The sequence below is a fragment of the Bos indicus genome, chromosome 4 (genome assembly GCF_029378745.1).
Source record: "Bos indicus isolate NIAB-ARS_2022 breed Sahiwal x Tharparkar chromosome 4, NIAB-ARS_B.indTharparkar_mat_pri_1.0, whole genome shotgun sequence".
Taxonomy (NCBI): Eukaryota; Metazoa; Chordata; class Mammalia; order Artiodactyla; family Bovidae; genus Bos; species Bos indicus.
Genome location: NC_091763.1, coordinates 114,959,485 through 114,976,682, shown reverse-complemented (window position 1 = coordinate 114,976,682; position 17,198 = coordinate 114,959,485). Strand labels below are relative to the sequence as shown.

The window sequence follows — 17,198 nt, the reverse complement described above, 5'->3', positions numbered from 1 at the left end:
GTGTAGCTTTATGACGTATATTTGGATGCCTTCCAATGGTGACGTTTTAAACTTGTAGTATTTGTGTTTATTAATTAAATGAAGCTCTTTCCCCCTGTTTTTTGGCCGTTTGATTCAACAGCATATTCAGATGTACTTAGATTGACCACTACCAATTTCTCCTTGCATTTTGCTCTTTTTTTTTTTCCTTTAAAAAACTATTTTGTGCTGGTTATTAAGCAGGTATGTCAGGCTAATGATGATCTGCTTTTTATCAGTGTAAAACTACTCTGTATTCTGTGTATGCCCCCTTTTTGGGAGGAGGGAACCAGATATTTTGCTTTGCTTGACAATATGGCCGTGCGGGGTTTTAGTTTACAAGCTGAATATGATCTTTTCACATCGTTATATTGGATCCTTCTGTGTCTTTTAACTGTACCTTTTGAAGGGTTTAATAGTCAAGCACTTAGATTAATGGATGTAATTGAAATGCTTGGCTGATTTAAGACAAGTCTGTTCTTTTAGCTTTCTGTTTTTCAGTTCTTTTTATTCCATGCAATGATTGCAATTCAGAATCGTATTTTATGAATATTAAGTTATAAATGAAACTTTAAAATTTTCTGCTCATGTTTCCCATTGAAAAGGAAGAAATCAGAAGTTTTCTCTCTGCCTGCTGTCTTAAATTAACCCAGACTGTAGACCATGTCACTTTTTCTTTGCAGGGGGAAAAAATCTTCTCTGTAGTTTACAATGTCATCTCATTACTAGTCTTTTGGAGACATGGTTATGCACCTCTGTTTTTAAAAAATCTTAAATTTACTGGACTCTTACAAACCTGAAAGAAACTATTGCCTTCCACCTATGACACGAATTTCGTCTGGCAGAGTTTTGCATTACAACTTTTTTCTTTTTACTCTGGAAACTTTTTCTTTCCGTGTTGACCCTTGTCATTCTCCTTTTAGGTCCAATGGAGAGATCTAGAGAAGTGTTGATTAAATTCACCTTCTTTCTTTTTTTAAAACACATTTACCTTCTTTACTTTCTCTTTAATAATCTTTAGTAGCATCTAGGTAATTTTGTTTCCTGTTTTAAATCATTATTTTCTTTGTTGTGGTTTTCATTATCTTGGAAAATGTGTCCAGAATTCGGAGTTTATTTCTGGAGGTTGTTCTCTGGCTTCCTTTTGTGCTGCCCTCTTACTGATTTGTTTTCAGTAATTGCTGCTATTTTTCACGTGGCAGAATTTATAATACTGCTGAGAATATGAGTAGATAGTGCAGTGTGTTTTCTTCTGTTCTATGGAGGTATTATAAAGTGATTAAAAAGATTAGGCAGTGGAGTCAAATCTCAGGTTTTTCACTTAGTAAATACAAGATCTTTGGCAATTTATTTGACTTCTGTAAGCCAAGTTTCATTTTGTAGCTAAAGTCCTTCCCTCACAGGGGTGTTGGATTTAGTGAAATGATTGTAAAGTGCTCAGCATATTGCTTGACATAAGTGCTCAATTATCCTGGAGTTTTTCATAGGAGTACTTACCCTCTGAGCAGTTTGAAGAGTGATACTCTTCTTCCACTGTTGAATTCTTTCATATGTTTATAGTCTTTTATATGTTTATAGTTTATAGTTTGAGTCAGACACTGTGGTGGAGGCTGGAGGTACAGGGGCAGCTAGGTGTGCTTTCCTGGAGGTGTCAGTCTAGTGTGGCTGTTTGAACTGAGGTAGAGATGCTCCTTTCAGGATCTTGTATACCAGTCATTGTCCCACAGCTTTCTTTTCTCTGTTTCTCTCTTGAGAACGGCAGTGTGCTGGTATATGATGCATTTTAAAAGGCTTTATTTGGGAGTAATTTCAAACTTTAAAAGCAAGAAAAATAAAAATAATGCCCATATGCTGTTTACCTGGATTCTTTAGTTGTTGGGATTTCAGTAAGGTCATCATGCCCTTTCTCCTTTCTACCTCCTCCCTGCCCACTCCACCCTGTGTATTATTTTTTTTTTTCCCCTGAACCATTTGAAGGGTGAGTTACACCATGTTCCCTTTACCCTTAAGTATGTAAATGTGTATTTCTTAATAATGAGGATATTCTTACATAATCACTGCACTATTATCACTCTGCACATTTATATCCATCTAGTCTACCCTTCGTATTTCAACTTGTCACTCGATTTAATGTCCTTACAGCGTGTGCCTCTTCCCTGTAGGTTCCAGGATCTAGTCTAGGGTCAGGTGTTCCATTTGGTTGTAGTGCTTCTTTAGACTCCTTTAATCTGCAAAGTTTCTTAAACCCTCCTTTGTCTGTTTGATATTGACAGTGTTGAATAGTAAGAGTTTTTCCTCACATACCTGGATTATTTGTTTGTTTGTTTTAATCACAAATGGAACTTTGCTCCTTTTGTCTTTGTCTGACACATCCTCACGATTATATGGTTCCTCATTCTTGGCCAGAAGATTGAGCAAGTCTGTGCCCTTGGCAGGCCCTCCCCTGGATGCACCTGGAGCTTCCTTCTCCCTCGCAGGCGATGTGAGTTGTGAGCATCTGCGCAGGTTTCTCCACTTGTTTTTCCCTCTTGTATCTAAAAAAGTGTTATGTGAGGAGACACTTGACCTTGCAAATATCTTATTGCTCCTCAAAATTTTCTCCAAGATGATAGAAACCAATGCCTGATGCAGTGTTTTAACCTGGTTTTTGTAAAATATGCTTTTCTAAGTAAACGTTTACCTGTCAACCTCTGCATTCTGTTGTAATCCCGAATCCGCCCTTCTTTCACATGTTAAAATGATTTGTATTTTGTCAGTACTGACTCATGGATCCTTGTTCTTGTCAATAATTTATTGCTGTACCTGATTTGTTTTGTGCTCCGATTGTTCCATCTTTGCCTTTGGTGCTCTTTTCAAGCTGGCTCCTGTGTTTTTGTTTGATGTCCTCCCATTTATTTGAGCACTTCATTGTATTTGGGCATAGCAAGATATTCCAAAGTCATCTTATACCTTCCCTGCCCTGGACTCGGTAGTCCTCCTTTCTGTAAATAGGCCGTGTTCATTTAGTGGACATGGGCTCCTGGCTTTGCTCACTGCTCTGTGGGTGTTTGCTTCTTTGTCCTCTCATCAAGTGAGGCAGGAACTACATGCCTGCACACACACTTACACATGTGCATGTGTACAAGTACACACGTAAGTATGTGTGTACTCACATATGGACATTATTTATAAATGATGAATTTAAACCAGTACCCCAACTCTGACCCCTCCCGCCGAGTTCTTTGCCACCCCTCATGCTTACGTATCCATTCTTGTATCTCGCATAGTGAGAATCCTTGTGCTTTGCCTGTTATTCCTGAAGTGTTTTTAATTTCTCATTCTTGGCTTATTTAGTTTTTAAAAGTACATAGGATATTAACATTGTTTCAAAAACTTTTGGTTTATCCTTCCTGTGTGTATTTTTTTAACGGTAAGCAAACATGTTTCCCTTTTCTACACTGAGGGTAGCATATTGTTATATGTGCTCTTTGGCATGTTACTTTTTTTACTTATTATCTGGAATTCATTTCAGTTTATAGAAATCTTCCTCATTCCTTTTTTTTCCCTTATATTTGAAACAGTTTTCCAACCTGTGACCTATGCTTCAGTATTTAGGTCGTTCCTAGTATTTTACATTAGAATGATTCTGTAGTCAGTAACTTTGTGCATATGGGAGCAAATCTCTAGAATAAATTCCTAGAAGTGGGTTTGTTGGCTGGGGTGGGGGGATAAATGCACATGTAATTTTGTTTGGTATTGTCAAATTCCCTTTCACGGGACTTGCGTCAGTTCCTGCTGCCGCCACTCACGCGTGAGAGAACTTTTCTACATTCTTGCCAATAGGGTGTCCTATTTGGCTTTTGATTTTTTGCCTGTCTTATGAGTGAAAAATGTTCCCTCAATGTAGTTTAATTTTCATTTCTCTCTAGTGAAGTTGGCCATGTTTTTTTATGCTTAAGGGTCATTTTCACCCCTTTTTATGAGTAGTCTTTTCTTGTGTTTTGTGTGTTACTCTTGAAGATTTTGACCCCTACCCCACCCCAATTAAGAGTTCCTTATATGATCAGGATATAAGGCCCTTATCTGTGTTGTATGATGCAAGTATTTTCTTCCAGTTTATTTGCCTTTTGACTTTGCCTGTGGGGTGTTTTTTTGTTTGTTTTTTTTTTGCCATGTAAAAGTTTATTTTTATGTAGTCAGATTTATCAGTCTTCTGTTGCTTCTGAAGTTTTTAGTTAAAATTAGAAAGCCTTTGCCTATACTGAGGTTATATGAGAGTTCATATGTTTTTCTAGTTTCTGCATTATTTTTTTATGTATGACTCTAATCCAGTTTTCGTAGTATCCTGCCAGGCTTCTCTGTCCATGGGATTTTTCTGGGCAAGAATACTGGGAGTGGGTTGCCATTTCCTCCTCCGGAGGATCTTCCAGACCCAAGGATGGAACCCACATCTCCTGCTTTGGCAGGCAGATTCTTTACCCCTGAGCCACCTGGGAAGCATGTGAACTCTAGGCTCCATGAAAAATCTTACTGAAATTTTTATCAGGGTTACTTTAAATGTAATGTTGATAGTGACATCTTGATGTTAGGACATCCTAAGAACACGGTATGTCTTTATATTTGTTCAATCCTGGTTTAAAGTCTTCTAGGAATGCTTTCTAATTTTCCTTGTATAGGTTTTAGACATTTCTTTGTTGTTGTTCAGTTGCTCAGTCGTCTCTTACTCTTTGTGACCCCATGGACTGCATCACGCCACGCTTCCCTGTCCGTCACCATCTCCTCTAACTTGCTCAAACTCATGGCCATTGAGTCGGTGATGCCGGCCAACCATCTCATCCTCTGTCATCCCCTTCTCCTCCTGCCCTCAATCTTTCCCAGCATCAGGGTCCTTTCCAGTGAGTTCGCTCTTCGCATCAGGTAGCCAGAGTATTGGAGCTTCAGCATCAGTCCTTCCAGTGAATATTCAGAATTTATTTCCTTTAGGATTTAGGTCCAACTCTCACATCCATACATGACTACCGGAAAAACCATAGCCTTGACTAGACAGACCTTTGTTGGCAAAGTAATGTCTCTGCATTTTAATATGCTGTCTAGGTTGGTCATCACTTTTCTTCCAAGGAGCAAGCGTCTTTTAATTTCATGGCTGCAGTCACCATCTGCAGTGATCTTGGAGCCCAAGAAAATAAAGTCTCTCACTGTTTCCATTGTTTCCCCATCTATTTGCCATGAAGTAATGCAACCAGATGCCACCATCTTCCTTTTTGAATGTTGAATTTTAAGCCAGCTTTTTCACTCCTCTTTCTCCTTCATCAAGACAGAAAGCTTTGTGTCAGGAGGGTGGTATCATCTGCATATCTGAGGTTATTGATACTTCTCCCGGCTTGATTCCAGCTTGTGCTTCATCCAGCCTGATGTACTCTGCATATAAGTTAAATAAGCAGGGTGACAATATACAGCCTCGATGTACTCCTTTCCCAATTTGGAACCAGTCCGTTGTTCTATGACCAGTTCTAACTGTTGCTTCTTGACCCATATGCAGGTTTCTCAGGAAGCAGGTAAGGTGGTCTGGTATTCTCATCTCTTGAAGAATTTTCCACAGTTTGTTGTGATCTACACAGTCAAAGGCTTTAGCGTAGTCAATAAAGTAAATGTTTTCCTGGAATTCTCCAGCTTTTTCAGTGATCAAACAGACGTTGGCAATTTAATCGCTGGTTCCTCTGCCTTTTCTGAATCCAGTTTGAACCATCTGAGAGTTCTCTTAAGTTTCTTCTTAAACATTTTCTCTATTTTGTTGATGGTATAAATTGGACTCTCCCATTCATTATGTCTTTTAACTAGTTATTGTTTGTGCATGTAAATTCTATTGAATTTTATTGCTAATTTTATATCTTGCTATTTAAATTCTTTTATTACATTTAAAATAGATTCTCTAGGATTTCCGAGTGTGCTGTCATCTACAAGTACTGTTAGTTCTTCTCTTCCTTTTCTTGCCTCTGTTTTCATTTGTTTCGGTGTTTACGTTGATTCAGAACCATGTTAAACAGTGGAGATAGTAGGCATCCTTGCTTCCTTTCTGCCCTTAGTGGGAATGTCTCTAGGATTCCCCAGTTAGAAACAAAATGCTGGCTTTTGAGTTGAAATTTGTGTGTATCTCACATTAAGGAAATACCCACGCTTTTTTATTGTCTGCAAAGTTTTTTTTTTAATTAGGAGTGGATTTTAATTTTTTTGCAAAGGCCTTTTCAACATCTAGTGAAATAGTTTATCTTCTCAGACCTAATAATATGTTAAATTTTATTATCATGTTTTTTTCTAAAATTTAACCATCCTTTTTTTTTTTTTTAATAAACTCCATTTGGCATGGTTTTATTATTTTCTTAATTTGCTATTGGAGTTTGTTTTCTAACATTTTAGGGTTTTGGCATCAATATGTATGAGCACATCCACTTTATAATCTGTATACAGACTTTAGCAGATCTGTGGTTCATGCTCATTTCTCTTTTTTTAGTGAACATCTCTTTTATATCAAAATGGCAGCTCAAAAAGAAAGTTCCTTTTTAGTGGTGATTTAGATTGCAAAGTTGGGGTTGAGTAATGAGCATCCCACAGTTTATGAGCCTTGTGCCCTGGGTGTTAAGGCCACCTTGCTCACGGGCCCAGAGGAGGTGTCCCAGGCCTCTGCCAGGCCTGCCATCAGTATTTCTTTGCTAAGGATGGTGCCACTCTCTGTTCTGAAAATACGAGCAGTCATATTGGATTTTCGTGTTGAGTGATTATTTTCATAATTTCAGACACCTAATCATTTGGAGTGGATCATCGTTGTTTCCTTAGCGCGTATTCTTCGTTTTAGTTTCTGAGCTACACATAAACAAACGGAATGCCCTAGCAGGGCCATTTTGCTTTCACAGTAGGGAGTTTAGCAAAACTTACTCAACACAAGCTGCTTCCTGATTCTGGATCGTGTTTCTTTTTTTGAAGTTTGGATTGCCATGTTTTTGGTTTTCTTCCTCCCCCATTTATGTTTTCTTGGATGTCTCTATCCCCTACTTACACTTTCCAGGAGGTTTTAGTGTAAATTGAATGATATCAGATATTCAAAACAAGCAGCTTTTTCAAAAACATACACCCTAAATTTAGTGTCATAAAAATTAAAGTTTAATATATGATCTACAAATGTGTCATTGGTTTTTTTAAAAAGATGTACACCAGAACTGCAGTTCACATGCAGAACAAACTGTTTCTGTTTTCATTTTTCCTGGTGTTTAGAATTGCAGAATCTGTGTAGAGTGTGGCACACGCTCTAGTTCTCAGTGGCACCACAATTGCCTGGTGTGTGACAGTTGTTACCAACAGCAGGAGAACTTGTGTCCTTTCTGTGGGAAGTGCTACCATCCAGAATTGCAGAAAGACATGCTTCATTGTAATATGTGCAAAAGGTAAGAAGATAGTTACTGTACTGAAGTATTTGTGTGTGCTTCTGTTCACGTAGTCATCTGCTTTGCCGTATATTTTGAAATCCAAGCTTTTGTCATTCCAGTAATCCTTTTAGTACTGATTGCTGTTATAGATGGAATTAAATATGTTTTTTATGAGTCTGAAAGACATGATGATGTAAGTGGGCAAAAAAATAAGACCAGAAGCAAGCATTGGGAGGGAAAAAAGAAAGAGAAAATAGTTTGAAAATGTGTTTTTTTTTTTTTTTAAAGTCAACACTTTTGGTGACATCCAAAAATGACAGCTCCTTTTCTAGAACCTTCAATTGCTGACTCCTCTAACTCTCTTCTGTCACCTTAGCCCTTTCTATATCTAGTTTTTCAGTCATTATCTCTTTTCCTTAGATATTAATTAAACTTTAAATTAGAGCATTTTATTTAAATATATTTATCATCACAGATGGGTTCACTTAGAATGTGACAAACCAGCAGATCATGAACCTGACCTTCAGCTCCGAGAAGAGTACATCTGTACGTATTGCAAACACTTGGCGGCTGAGATGGGCCCCTTGCAGCCAGGTGAAGAGGTGGAGATGGCTGAGCTTCCTGCAGGTACCTGTGGGACGATTGTTCTTTGTGATGATGTGCCAGGCAGCCACCAGTGGGCCGCTTCAGGAACAGTGAGGGACTCCAGTGTCCATACAAGTGTTCTTGGTCATCTCTGAATCTCATGGCTAACATCTAATCTAGCTTTTTTTTTTTCACAACTATTCACCTTATATTTTAATTCCAAGACTAGTGTACTCTCCTGTTTTTTGGGCCATTAAGTGGAAGTTCCTTATTGTTGTGCTGTATGACCTAATTTGCACTTCATACTCTAGTTGTATTTTACTCCAAACAAATTTCATGTGGTTTTATTAGCATACCATTGATTATAAATGTAATAACAAGATTCTTAGATTGTAAAGGGAACAGACCTGCTAATCAGATTGGTTTTCATTTTCATCATCATGAGTGGCAGCGTCTATAAAAGTTCTAATTCATTATCTGCAAGGGGTTTAGGTAGACATATCTTGGTTACTAACATTTTCTTTCTAGTTTTCCATCAGTATACAGTTGTGTGATGTCCTTTTAAAATAGTAAAATGCGAGTTAACCTTTTTAATTCATTATATTTTCCATATTAGAAAAAATAAGATTATGTGTTTGGTTCAAAGTAGAAAAATCTGAAGAATTTATGGCATTTTTAGTGATAATTTACTCCCATTAGAACAAGGGAATGATTGTTGACTTAGCAAAAACAGAAAAGCTCATTCTAAGGTAAAGGATGAATAATTTTTTGTTAAGATTATAACAATGAAATGGAAGTTGAAGGCCCTGAAGACCACATGATATTTCTGGAGCAAGCAATTAATACAGATGTTGCTGGTCAGGAGCCCGCACCTGGAATTGTTCCAGATGGTAAGGATGTTTTTGGTGATGGATATAGTCTGTTCGCTGAAGAAAATGTGTGTATAGAGTGAATATGTGAACATATACTGAAATTTTTGTAACCTAAAGAAAATTTTGCCAAGACATCCTCATGTATTAAATTATTTAGAGGGGTGCCTTTTTAAGTAAAATAAACTTCATTAAATCTTTATAATTTATTACAGTTAATCAGGGAAAGGGCATGTGTATGTTATAGTTAGCTGTAACCTAGACATCCAATGGACGGAGGAGTGTGGGAGGCTGCAGTCCATGGGGTCGTGAAGAGTCGGACACGACTGAGCGACTTCACTTTCACTTTTCACTTTCATGCATTGGAGAAGGAAATGGCAAGCCACTCCAGTGTTCTTGCCTGGAGAATCCCAGGGACGGGGGAGCCTGGTGGGCTGCCGTCTATGGGGTCGCACAGAGTCGGACACGACTGAAGTGACTTAGCAGCAGCAGCAGCAGCAGCAGACTTAAATATATGCCTTGTTTAGGGATCAAGTGATTCTCATTAAGAAGCAATTTCTTTAGTTATATGATTACTAACTAGAGCTGTTGCTGATTGTGAAATGTTGCATGCTGAGATAATGAAAGATTGTTTCAGATCGTCTAAGCAGTCCTCTTGAGGATTATTTTAGTTATTTCAAGGATATTTCATTTATGGTTTTTGCAATATTGGTAATAGCTATTATTGTACCTGAGGATCTGGAATTAATGAGAGACCAGGTTGGGGAAAAACCACTTACTAAATTTCATCTTGGTCTCCCCTCAAAGTCCTTGGGGTTGTATGTGATACTGTATGTTATATAGGTTGAGTTTATACATAAAAAGTTCTTGAGATTTTTTTGAGGTTAAATTTATATTTAAAAATTCTCATTGAAAATTATACTTGATAAAAATGGAAAGTGAAGAAAAATAAGACAAAACTATAATAATCTTATAATATGCAAACCAGATTCCTTGTTTCATCTTCATATCCTACTTCAAATGAATAGTAGTAACAAGATGTTTTGTGCTTAAATTTGAAATTAGTATTTGTCAGTAGGATAAATATCTTACTGAAAATATTGTTGAGAAAGCAGTGTTAGAGAAGTACAGAAATTTTGACTCCTTTCTGGAGATCCCACAAGTGTGTTGTTCACAGCAGGTCACGTCCGGCCCGGAGAGCAGCAGAGGAGTGATCCTCCAGGAAGCTGTGACATGCGTGGGCTTCTTGTGTCCGGTGAGCAGCACGTTCACGTTGTCCGAGCTGATTTATATCGTTACACGTTTATGGTCACTGCAGATTAAGTCATTGTCTCCTCAGTTCATTTTTTCAAATTAGAGAATTGTTCAGTACCAGAGAATCGATTACTATTGGAGTATTCACATTATGGTAGTTAAATCTGTGGTTCAGTGATCCTTTTCTTGTAAACAGTTGGTAGTGAATTTCTAAAGCAGAAATAGAGCATGTTTACGCTCTTAATCCTTCCTGCCTAGCTCAAAGGAGAAAGAACATACTCATGTTCCATGTGTCTCCCTTTACTGGTGAGACTTGAGGTACTTGGTCTCCTGGTAGCACGTAACTTAGGCATTCCAGATAGCACTAAGATTCAGATGGTGGGACTTTTGGTTTTAAACCTATAAATGTTTACTTAATTTATGTGTATTTTCTGTTTTAAAATTTATCACTTTTTAAATATTTTTGAAGCACTTTTGTGTTTAAAAATTTTAGTATGATCAGATCCGTTATTTGCTGTTTTCTTTTCAGCTATAGCCTTTTAATAAAGCAGGAATGAGAAGTGAGGTTTCATCACTAAAATTTCAAACATTAAAAATTTCGGTCACCATGGTAAATGGTAAATAAGGAAATTAGTAGCCTTATTAACGTGCCTTAGAAATTAACCTTGATGGCTTTTGAAAGAAGTGCTGTTTATCGTCAGTGCTCTTACTTAATAGAGCCACTTAGGGCTCATGTCAGTTGAACCTCTGACCTTACTCTTAAGTATATTGGGTTAATATAGATGATGAGGAAGAACAAGAATTATACCTGCCCCCCGCAGCCCAAAAAAATGTTGATTGTGTTAGCGAGTATAGCTAAGCAAAATAAGTCTTTTCTGTCTGTGGTCATTACTCATTTCGGTCTACAGAAGCTTTGTTAGATCTTGTGTCTGCTTATTGCAAAATCCTTTTTTAGACTAATCTTTTCTCTTCAAACTTGGATATATTGTGTAATATCACCGAGCCTCATTTTCCTAGCTATAAAATGAGGGTAATTTTACCTACAAAATTTTAAATCCTTTTGTTTGTAAGTGCTCAAACTGTAAAACATTATATATGTATAATGGTTATATTAGAAATTAATTCTGTTTTAATATTCCTACCAGAAATTACCTTAAACTCTGGGGATCCTATTAAGGCAGTGTTTTTGTAGGTTTTCTGGTCTGATCTGTGACTTATTCTAATCCATAAACCCTGGTGTGTATTGACACTTATTAAACTTAATAATTGCCTTTCTTGATGAATACCTTCTGATTTAAGGCGTGATTTTAACCAAAAGTAATATGGAAGCCCTCCCTACCCCATCTTTTTTCCCATCCAAGCCTGTTACTTTTAAACCATAGAGCTACAGACATTTAAGGCATTGATGTTTTATACCTACTCATAGTTAGGAATTTTAAAATTCATATGTGCATTAACATAATAGATATTCCAAATTTTGTAGAATCATCCCAAGATAAAGTGAATCCTGAATCAGAAAATCAGATTTCTCGTGAAGTTGACAGTGAAGCAGTGGAGATGTGTCCAAAAGTGACGCATACTTGTGAAGGTCCAAGTGAGAACAGCATGGAAGTGACTGAGCGCGCTGACGTCCTTCCTCCCCAGCTGGTTGTGCTGCAGGAGGAAGTGAAGTCGGTGGAGGAGCCGAATGTGGTGGTGTCGCCGGAAGAGTCTCGGCCTCCCGAAGTCACCATTGAGTCTGTCATTATCCCATTGGAAACCTTAGTGTCCCCAGATGGGGAAAGCACTTCTTTATGTTCTGCAGAACACTTGGCTGTAGAAAGGGAACAGAGAGAAAACCCTGAGCCTTCTGCATTTATGGACTTGGACGCGGCTCCTGCAGTCGAGAGTCAAGTGAAAGATGGCTTATGCCAAGAGGGCAGATCTGTAAAACCGTCGTCTGAGACCGAGTCATCGTCTTCCTCAGCAGCGGACGCAAGCAAGGCTCACGTGTCTTCCTCTCCAGCACTTTCTTCCGACTTGCCTGCCCATGACATGCTGCACAGTTACCCTTCCACTCCCAACGCCTCTGTTGCAAACATCCTGCCAACCACGTACATCTCAGTCACCCCCAAAATTGGCATGGGCAAACCAGCTATTACCAAAAGGAAGTTTTCTCCTGGGAGACCTCGGTCCAGACAGGTATGGTGATTTTAATGATTCTGACACGAAAGATGCTGGAGCAGTTCTATAAAGTAGAATGGTGTATGTGTAGCTTTGGTTTCGAGGGCAGTTTTTTTCTGTCTTTAGGTGGAACTGAGACGTAATGTTGACGTATGTGCTTTGGCCACTTAAAAAAAAATACTATTAATGAAGACTAATTTATTGAGCTTGAAGTGATCTTATCGGAATTTAAATGCAACCTATGAGAAACCACTAAAAAATTTTTTTAGTTCTATGCTGTAGGAACAATAGAGCTTTAAAAAAGTCAAGTTTTGGGTATGGTGTAACATTTATTTTTCCCCTCAGATGTATTTGTTTATTGGTACTGTTCATTATACATATTTTGACTGCTTGAACATCAAAATTTACTAAGGGAATTTTTCATGCAGGAGGATTTCTCAGTTTGGTTTTCCTATTGTTGACTTTTTGTGAAAAATTTCAATGGTTTCATACACAAAAAATTTAGGATTATACTGTTGATGTTCAGGAAGTGAAGAGAGTTCCACGGTTATTCTGTAAAGTTTTGTGGGCTCTATCCTTTATGGGTGCATTTCAGATATTTTTCAGTGGGATTTGAGTGAAACTGCAAGGCAAAGTGAAGATGCTGTAGCTAAGAATTACGTGTTCTACAAAATTTCCTACTTTCTGAAGTATTTTTAGAAAATAGCAAGATACTAAACAGTGCAAAGTGTTTAGTCACAGTAGTAGTTTGGAGTTTTAAGTCTCATGATTTAGATTACTTTTAGTGATTTAAAATTTAACTTTTTATAGGAATAATAATATCTGGTCATCTAATTTCGTAATGCTAAAGAAAAGTAGAAAGGTTAAATCAAATTTTCTTTAATGTAAAAATTAGTCTCTTCTATTTAAAATTCATATATATTTTATTTTCAAAAGGCAGCAGTTTATACCAGAGGCAAAGGAGTTGCCACATGGAATTTACATATTTCTCTATGGCAGAGACACACACAGTAAATGCGCACTCTATACATGCCTTTCTCTGAGTATTCTGCTTGGTACTTACTTTCTCTCCTACCAAGCGGGGTTTTTCTTTTCAAACTAGTTCTCTTCCTCCTTAGTTTTTATTTTATTTTCCTTTCCTTTTTTGAATAACATATACTAATTGTGTAGTTTTGGCTCTGAAAAGACTTTCGCAGTGAAAATTTGAATCTCTAATTTTGGTTCAGAAATTTACATCCTTCAAGGATTTTACATCATAAATATTCCTATTAAGTTTCACTGATAACTCTCCTTAGAGTCTTCTGCTCCAACTGAGAAAACATTATGATTATTTTTCTGTTGACTTATGTTCCAGAATGGTATGGGCATGTGTGTGAGAGAGCAGGTACATATATTTTTTTCCTCTTGGTTCATCCCAATTTATATGAGCCATGTCTTCGTGTTTGTTACTGGTTCCGCTGTGTTCTGTCTCCGTTCTGGTCGTACTCTCCTTTCTGTTCAGCTGCCACTGTCATCGCCGCCTCGCGAGTTGCTGCTGATCTCAAGCAGCTTGTCGGCCGTGCTTTAGTTGCGTAGGAAATGGGCTTCACTTGCTGATTCCAGGCTTGTTGATACACTGTTCTGATGTGCAACAAGGTTCTCTTTTTGTATTACTTTATGAGAAAGTATTTAAAACACATGACTGTGATCTACTTCAGGTGCTCATATACTAATTGCTTTCATGGTAATACTGAAAGTTTCTATTAAATCTCCTGTGAAATATGTTTTTAGACACATTTGATTGAAATATTAAATGTTTAAAGAAAACTTAAGTACTTTTAAATGTACTTCGATAACTTTATAAGAATTTTTTCTTCATTTTGCCTTTCCACCATGTTTTTTGTTGCTGACATATAAGCGGAGGCTTAGGGATTTACACGGGTTCGAAGACTGACATCTACTGAGAGAGTCTCTAGAGAAGGTGAAATTTCTTCAGCAGAGGAGGTTTTCAAAAATAGTACTTCATTAGATCATAACCACTTGGCCTTTATGTTGTGAACTGAATTTCTTATGTTCATCAATTTAAGTAGTTTATTAGGAACCTTAGAATTTTATAATATACTGCTGTATTTCAGTAGCATTTTAAATGAAGTGTTTCAAATTAATATATCAGTTTCATAATGTATTCCTTTGAGAGCAAACCAGGCCTCCAGTGGTGAGTTGTAGAGGATTGTAGTTCTGTTAACAATTAATTACAAGTAAGCAATCCCTCCCCTCTCTCTCCTTTCTCCTCCCCTCCCCTCTGCCCTCCCTCCCTTCTTTCCTTTCTTCTCTTTCTTAAATTTCTGGTTTCTTTTTAAACGTAGACCTTTTAGTAAGAAGCACTGTTGGCATTTAGGGGGCGGGGGTGGTTCTGCTATTAAAAGACAGGTCGGTAAATCATATCATCCAAATAAAGATTCAATTCTTGATAAATTATTTCATATCCAACTTTTAACTAAAATTTAAAATACCACTGATATATATAATGGTAATTCATTAAAAGAAATTACCCTAGTAGTTATAATTGTCTGTTCTTGATTATGAGGTAAACCTTCATGCTGATACTTTGTCTTAGAACCTATTTTAAAAGTTTCATTAGTAAGTAGATAGATACTCTTTATTCTTCGTGAGGAATAAAATACGTAGAGTAGATGCCAGCAGTGATTGTTTTCACGTATCTTCTAAATACTACACCACATTGTATAAAAATGACTTTTAAGAACCCTATTTAGTATCATTTATATATATTTGTAGTATAATTAATTGATACTAGGAAAGATTGATTATTATAAATTCACATAAACATTTCCATAGTACAGTTGTTTGGCTTCAAAGCCTTATTCTTAGATTCCTGTACATGGACACCAAGCAAGTTAGGTTGTGAACTTTCTTGATTTCTTCATCCATAAAACTACATCAGTTGCTTATTAGAATTTAATGATAATATATATAAAGCACCTGACACATAGCAAACCATGTCTGCCCTGTTTTCTGGATTTGCAGAATAATGCAGGTATCATGTGAAAATGGAGACTTGAGAAGGATGTGATATTTATGTGTTAAATGTAGTTCTGCAGAGGTGGTCCTGAAACCCAACACATTGACTCATAACTATTTCTAAAGAAATGTGCCAGCGAAAATAACTGCAGGCCTGACCGAGTCAAACACTGGCCACAGGAAATGCAAAAGGGTAGTAGGTTTTCAAGTTCAAAGCTGCCTAATGGCTGCACACATTTTAGAACTAAACTGCTATTTAATTATTCTGTGTGTGTGTGTGTGAGATCCGGTAGAGGAGACCACAGGTGCTGTGGGAAAGCAGACAGCAGGAGGAGCAGCTCTACTCAGGCTTAGGCATGTTTTCTAGGAGAAATGACCAGACCCCTGCTGCTTAAAGTGTGACCTGCAGACCAGCAATATCAGTATCACCTTTGAGTTTGTTACTCTGAATTTCAGGCCTCACCTTTGCTTGAGTGGAAATGTTAATTTTAAGAAGAACCCCGTGTAGCCTTAAGTCCAAGAAGCACTGCTCTAAACCACTTAGAGACTAGGTTTCATCCCCCAAAGTGTCTCGCCCTTTGGGGTGTCAAGCTACAAGATGTACAGATTAGAAGTACGCATCCCTGTCAGTGTGCTTGTGCCTGACACATTTTTTAAGCCATTACCAAAATGACAGCTAGCGCCAGCCAAGTTTGCTTTCTTAAATTACTGAAGGCTAAAATGGCAACAGCTATTTCTCTACTTTATGTAGGATGCTGCTAAGTCGCTTCAGTCGTGTCCGACTCTGTGCGACTCCATAGCTGGCAGCCCACCAGGCTCCCCCGTCCCTGGGATTCTCCAGGCAAGAACACTGGAGTGGGTTAGTGTATATCTTATCAAATCACTCTCAGGACTAAGCTTTTTCTATTTGATGTTGAACTCAGTTTTGTCTATGACTTATGTTAAAAGAATTCTGTAAGTGATAAAAAGGAATTGTTTCTGCAATGGCTGTAATGTACATGAGTGAATGTGTGTACCAAAAAGACAAATTATGAGCACTTACGTCTTCAGTTTCTCTTACTGGTTGCCCTCCCTTTCTCTAAATCAGGCTCACCTGTTAACAGCAATCTTGGTTTGCATCGTATGTTGGGAGAGGGTGCACTTGAGGTTGACTCAGGTGTGGATCTCTGCGAACATTCTCTGACCACACTTGGAGCTGATCGAGTCCACGAGGGCTGTGGACTCCAGCCGTGAGGCTGACCACACTTCACAGCCAGCAGCAGGATTGATTTCTAATAGAAAGTTGCTCATAGTAGCCTACCCTCCCCCAGTCCTTTTTGTTCCCACTTGCCTCTTCCTTGAAACAGGAACAGCTGTGTAATTCACTAAGTTGAGAAATTTACCTGAGAGATTGGCCTCAAAGCAGAAAGGTGAATACCAACATCAAACAGTAATTATTGTTGGAACCTAATTCAGTCTGTGCAGAGTAGTATTTTTAAACTTTCTGTGGCATTTGAGATCAAGTTCGTTGTATTCATATTTAGCTCTCTTTGTAATTTGAATTCTCCTGACCTTTTTTCAACCCTCCTGTTTCTAGTTCAGTTTGTACATAGGTTAAGAGTCACAGTGTGTGGGATATGTTGGTAAGTTTTAATAGGTGAAGAAATCTAAGATTCTTGGCTACCACTGATGGAGTTAGTGTTTCGTATTGTAGTACGGTGTTTACTGATGGGTTTTGAATATATGTGTGCAAAAAGGCTATGTAGAAAGTAGATGTTCAATAGGTGCTGAACAGAATGCCTACTTAGCAGTGAGCAAAAATAGTGTGTCTGCCATCAAGCTTATGGTTATATAGATAAATACAGGTAAAATCAGTTGTAAAAATGGGATAAACCACATTGCAGTAGATGGGGAA

General features: G+C 37.7%; 1 protein-coding gene across 22 annotated transcripts in view; it reads left to right on the top strand.

Moving 5' to 3' along the window:
- Positions 1-17,198, top strand: part of KMT2C (lysine methyltransferase 2C) — a 253,899-nt gene that overhangs the window by 151,218 nt on the left and 85,483 nt on the right. For 20 of the 22 annotated variants that reach the window (XR_011566132.1, XM_070787368.1, XM_070787359.1 and 17 more), the window contains 5 exons: positions 7,264-7,433; positions 7,891-8,042; positions 8,777-8,890; positions 10,047-10,124; positions 11,607-12,304. Coding sequence is in view for 21 of the 22 variants with exons in the window: in XM_070787368.1 (XP_070643469.1) it covers positions 7,264-7,433; positions 7,891-8,042; positions 8,777-8,890; positions 10,047-10,124; positions 11,607-12,304 (1,212 nt within the window). In the remaining variant the exon portion in view is untranslated. The remainder of the gene's footprint in view (positions 1-7,263; positions 7,434-7,890; positions 8,043-8,776; positions 8,891-10,046; positions 10,125-11,606; positions 12,305-17,198) is intronic. The other 2 variants (XM_070787348.1, XM_070787358.1) reach the window with 2 other exon arrangements.